A 6,000-nucleotide genomic window follows, 5' to 3' on the forward strand; every position below is an offset into this window, starting at 1 on the left:
TATTACAAGCTGGATAAATTGCCTTTGCTTTATGTAGGTCCTGGAGGAATAACTGAAAGGAAAGCAGTTTGTGAGAAGATATCATCTAAGAACACGTAATCATCCTAATTTAGATATATATTACGTTGTATGAAGCATATTATTAGCATATTATGGCTAGCCTAGATTTAGTATAATGTAAAATTTGGGATAGGGTGAGTTTCCTATGTAGAATAAATATTAGTGAGAAGAGGGGACAACCTTGGCGGGTTCCATTTGTTAAAGCAAGAGGACTAGATGGTTGAACATTAACACCAGCCAATGGATTTGAATACATTTAAATATGAATGCATGAATTTTACATTTACAAAGTATTGTTGTTATGTAGGTGCCTTCTCCACGTCCAAAGAAGCAGGGAAGGCGCTTGACCAAACCTTGTTTGTTATGTCAAGTCTACAAATCTTCTGGCAGAGTCCTTTTCTATAGAATTCAGTGAAGGTATAGCCTGCGTTTAATCTTTTTTTTGCAGTGTGAGCAGCAGCCCAGAGCACACGTAGCTAAGGATGAGCGAATTTGACCCATTTTGGTTCGCCAAAAAATTGTTGCCGGAGAAAATTTGCCGAAATGCATTAAAGACTATGGGCAACAAATTTCCGCTGCAAAACTCAACAAAAAAATTCGCTCATTCCTACATGGATCATGATTGGTGCCAATGGCACACAAACCATGGCCTAACAAGACCATTACTGTTATGGGGGCTTCTGAACCTCTGGGCTGGATCCACACATAAAATGCAGCAACAGTTAAACACTAGGGTTGTGTACATTTTGGTGAGTAAATGTAATTGGCCTAAAATCTACTTACAGTGTAGCATTTAAATATTAGATATTGATTCTAGCACATTAATGGCGATTCTTAGAAGAACCCAAACCATCACGTCCACAGTCCCTGAAATAGAAAGAGAAGAGAGTGAGGGACATGTAGCTGCAGCTTATATTCACTAATCTTTATTCAGAGATGGGGAGGGGACCCAAACTCTATTTTAATAATCTCCAAAAGTCAAAGGTTAAGGAAGATTTCCTAGTTTGGCAATATCACCAGTAATCTGATCACAAGAGGAGGCAATGGAGGCTCATCTTGAGAGGCACCAATGGCCTGATACAGTCCTCGCCCAAATGGATTTTCAAACCTGCCTAAATGGTATCTGGCCAGTACCTTTATTTTGGCCCCATATGTGGGTCATTATGTGTTCAATCATTCTGCACGCAGTACTGCCAGTTTTACTCAGGAATCTCTCATTCAGATGTGGCCTCACTGTTACACCGTACAACTTAATATGTGGGTGATGTGGAACTTACTCAAAGGCTTCAGCCACAACATACAAGGCCTTCAGAGGTGAGCTTTAAGACATTTGCCAATGTCCTACAGACATGAGTCCCTACATTTATGGAGTGCACCACACCTATTTCCTTTCCACAATCCTTGGTGGAGCTTTATCTTGATATAATAATTACCCCTCACTGTCTTTTGCTGCTTCTAAGAACTCATTTATGGGTTTTCTTTTCTACTGAAGCACTCTGCTACCTAAGAGCATTCTCAGCACTGTGGTATTATATATATATATCCCAAATGTAATTACTCTTCTTGTTCTTCAGAGTTGTCTGTCTTTTGTATTGTTGCCATTGCATTGCTCTCATTGGCTGCAGTGTAACCCCACCCTGCCCACTCACATATTGCTGCTAATGTCCAACTTACCAGCATTGTCTGAAAGGGAATTAGTACCTGATGTGGTGTCGTGGTGGCCAGACGACAACCGTCTTGGATCCATTGTCACCGCCTTTTGTTCTAAAAAACAAATATATATATTTTAAAAGTGGCACACCAGTTTTCAGACCAATCAGAAGCAGTCATTAATACATCTACAAAGCTTAGTATTAAGCTTGCTCAGTGATGTCACAAGGGAAGGGCCAAACACAAAAGTTCCAATATAATATATAGAGCCTTAGGAAACAACCTTAGAAGGACAGATCTTCATTGTCAGGGGGCTCCTAAACCTCCACATTGGTGCACCAGCCCAACACATACGGTATTCAATGAACTTTTTTTTAGAGTTGTCTCAGCTGTAAATACCCCAGAGATGTAGTATATTGAAGCCCACCACACTTTGAGTAGCACTGATCACTCACCTCTTACAGTCAGATGAATGTGGATCTGGGTCATGTTTCTTTTCCCATTTATGGCTTGATGAACAGAATAAGTGTAATTTCCACTGTCTCCTTCTGTCAGGTCTCTCAGCAAGAAGCTGCCATTCTTAGTATGGAAGTTGAGGCGGCCCTTGTACTGATCAACAACATCAAATCCATCTTGGTAGGAAGCCATCCATTGATCCTTAGTATAGAGATCAGCCATCATCAATTTTGTATCAAAGTCAGTCCTTTGTCCCAGGGAAACAGAATCTCCCTCTTCCATCAGTATCTCCTGCGCACTGTCCCCTCGTCCCGTAGCTGCACAGAAACAGAGCGTTCAGTGAGAATACGATAATATCATTATACTTATATGTATAGAACCCAACAACACATTACACTTACAGGACATATAATCATTAAAGTTTCAGTATGACTATGGTTTCCTATGAAACTTACCCAAAAGCAAATTCCTATTTTCAGTAATGGGAAACTTTTGTAAAGGTAAGAAAAGACTTAGGTCCACCATGTTCTTAAGGTTACAGATATATAGAAACATTGGGGTAACAGTCACCCTGCTATAGTTCCAGGGGTACCCAGGGTACAAATAAGCACTCACCCCAAATCTCCCCCTAACTGACCTTCAGACTGGGCCCCCTTAGCTCATAACAAGGTTACAGATATATAGAAACATTGGGGTGTCACCCTGCTATAGTTCCAGGGGTACCCAGGGTACAAATAAACACTCACCCCAAATCTCCCCCTAACTGACCTTCAGACTGGGCCCCCTTAGCTCATAACAAGGTTACAGATATATAGAAACATTGGGGTGTCACCCTGCTATAGTTCCAGGGGTACCCAGGGTACAAATAAGCACTCACCCCAAATCTCCCCCTAACTGACCTTCAGACTGGGCCCCCTTAGCTCATAACAAGGTTACAGATATATAGAAACATTGGGGTGTCACCCTGCTATAGTTCCAGGGGTACCCAGGGTACAAATAAACACTCACCCCAAATCTCCCCCTAACTGACCTTCAGACTGGGCCCCCTTAGCTCATAACAAGGTTACAGATATATAGAAACATTGGGGTGTCACCCTGCTATAGTTCCAGGGGTACCCAGGGCACAAATAAACACTCACCCCAAATCTCCCCCTAACTGACCTTTAGACTGGGCCCCCTTAGCTCATAACAAGGTTACAGATATATAGAAACATTGGGGTGTCACCCTGCTATAGTTCCAGGGGTACCCAGGGCACAAATAAACACTCACCCCAAATCTCCCCCTAACTGACCTTCAGACTGGGCCCCCTTAGCTCATAACAAGGTTACAGATATATAGAAACATTGGGGTGTCACCCTGCTATAGTTCCAGGGGTACCCAGGGTACAAATAAGCACTCACCCCAAATCTCCCCATAACTGACCTTCAGACTGGGCCCCCTTAGCTCATAACAAGGTTACAGATATATAGAAACATTGGGGTGTCACCCTGCTATAGTTCCAGGGGTACCCAGGGCACAAATAAACATTCACCCCAAATCTCCCCCTAACTGACCTTCAGACTGGGCCCCCTTAGCTCATAACAAGGTTACAGATATATAGAAACATTGGGGTAACAGTCACCCTGCTATAGTTCCAGGGGTACCCAGGGTACAAATAAGCACTCACCCCAAATCTCTCCCTAACTGGCCTTCAGACTGGGCCCCCTTAGCTCATAACAAGGTTACAGATATATAGAAACATTGGGGTGTCATCCTGCTATAGTTCCAGGGGTACCCAGGGCACAAATAAGCACTCACCCCAAATCTCTCCCTAACTGGCCTTCAGACTGGGCCCCCTTAGCTCATAACAAGGTTACAGATATATAGAAACATTGGGGAGTCACCCTGCTATAGTTCCAGGGGTACCCAGGGTACAAATAAGCACTCACCCCAAATCTCACCCTAATTGGTCTTCAGTCTTGTACCCACCTGTGTGTTAATAAAGTTATTTCTGTTTGCTGAGAACCTGTCCTGCCTGACTCCCACCTCTCCTTGTTTCTTAGTCCTTCTATAATTATAAGGACTGTAGAAGCCTCTGGCTCCTGGTCAATTTCCGAATTGTTGTCACATTTTTTGCTCCCCCAACTTCCCCCCAATCTTCTTTTGGCACAAACTCTGCTTTAAACACCAACTTAAGGATTTTAAGGATTTGCATAGACTTAACCAACTTCTGTTCGACAATTCTGCTGCTTATCTGAAGCTCCATGTTGGGTTGGATCTGTGCAGGTGCCTCCATGGAAAGCCCAAGGTCCCCAATAGGGAGATGATGATGATTGTGGCAGAGTAGTAAGATGATTCTGTAGGTGATGGTTTTATTGACCAGTTATGCAATTGTGAAATCAGAAGATATTTACTTGTCTCATGCCATACACACAGCACTGCTTTAATACCCAAAATGAGAGTTTTAATTCTCCCATGAGGCATTATGGGCGGAGACATGCAAATCACTCCTTTAGGTCCCATAAACCAACTATTCAACCATAACCGCTGGTTTATAGCACAGATAGAGCCTAATGGTCCAGAGCCAAATATCCAAACTTGCACATAGACTGTTTCAATCTTGTTGCATCCCATCAGTTTCTCTGCTATAAACCAGCGGCTCTGGATACATTGTTGGCCAATGGGACATAAAGGAGTGATTTGCATGTCTCCGCCCATAATGCCTCATGGGAGAATTAAAACTTTTATTTTGGGTATTAAGGCAGTGCAATGTACATGACACAAGACAAGTGAATCCATTCTGATTTCTGAAGACTTTATGCTGCATGTTTTGTTTGGTTTTGGCTCCTTTTAGTCTCACCCTAAGCAGGTTCAGTTCTCAGAATTGATCAGTTAGTAATAAAGTTCCAGACGTGGGCGTGTGTTTGTTCAGCAAGAAAAACCCCAAAACCCAAGATTATGTGCGAAGCAAGTGTGGGAAGTTCTTGTTTTCTGCAGTGGGTTTGCTGCAAAAGTTTCAGTTTAACTGGACGACGTCTCAATTGCACATTGTGAGGCAAAGAATGAGCAGCCCCAGAGCAACTACAACTCTCAGCAAAATGTCAGAAACAAAGGTAAATTATTGTGATTTATTGTGTTTCCTAAATCATCCGACAGATGGAGAATTAGGCACAAAACAAGATGAATAGATTTCCATGTATTAAATCAGCTGTAGGTTTCAGAAGCACAGACTTAACCAAATATTGGGAACTCAATGGGCCCCACTATGTCTCCACTTCAGATTTATTGTATTAATGTCTGAGTCCTCTCTTCTGATTGGTGCAAAGAATTTCTTATTTCACTTTTTATTTCATGTCCCTGGTGGTTTTGGGTCTTTATTTCCAGCTGATGTTTTGTTGTCGGACATTTGCTTTCTGTACATTTTGCTCTTATAAAATTCTATTTTTGAAAACTTCCAGTGACATCTGGAAAGTCAAATCTCTTGGGGTGAGTTCTTATTTGTACCCTGGGTACCCCTGGAACTATAGCAGGGTGACACCCCAATGTTTCTATATATCTGTAACCTTGTTATGAGCTAAGGGGGCCCAGTCTGAAGGTCAGTTAGGGGGAGATTTGGGGTGAGTGTTTATTTGTACCCTGGGTACCCCTGGAACTATAGCAGGGTGACACCCCAATGTTTCTATATATCTGTAACCTTGTTATGAGCTAAGGGGGCCCAGTCTGAAGGTCAGTTAGGGGGAGATTTGGGGTGAGTGCTTATTTGTACCCCTGGAACTATAGCAGGGTGACTGTTACCCCAATGTTTCTATATATCTGTAACCTTGTTATGAGCTAAGGGGGCCCAGTCTGAAGGT

At 42.6% G+C, this 6,000-nt stretch overlaps 1 protein-coding gene across 1 annotated transcript in view; it reads right to left on the minus strand.

Annotated features, from left to right (window-relative positions):
* LOC108704058 overlaps window positions 1-2,711 on the minus strand; it is a 37,744-nt gene extending 35,033 nt beyond the window's left edge. Inside the window, exons 1-2 of the mRNA XM_041577316.1 lie at window positions 2,166-2,711; window positions 1,735-1,824 (exon numbers count right to left, since the gene is read on the minus strand). Coding sequence (XP_041433250.1) covers window positions 1,735-1,824; window positions 2,166-2,448 — 373 coding nt within the window. The 5' untranslated portion in view covers window positions 2,449-2,711. The remainder of the gene's footprint in view (window positions 1-1,734; window positions 1,825-2,165) is intronic.
* Between the last annotated feature and the right edge of the window lie 3,289 nt (window positions 2,712-6,000).

Source organism: Xenopus laevis, chromosome 1S, assembly GCF_017654675.1.
Source record: "Xenopus laevis strain J_2021 chromosome 1S, Xenopus_laevis_v10.1, whole genome shotgun sequence".
In the NCBI taxonomy this organism is placed as follows: domain Eukaryota; kingdom Metazoa; phylum Chordata; class Amphibia; order Anura; family Pipidae; genus Xenopus; species Xenopus laevis.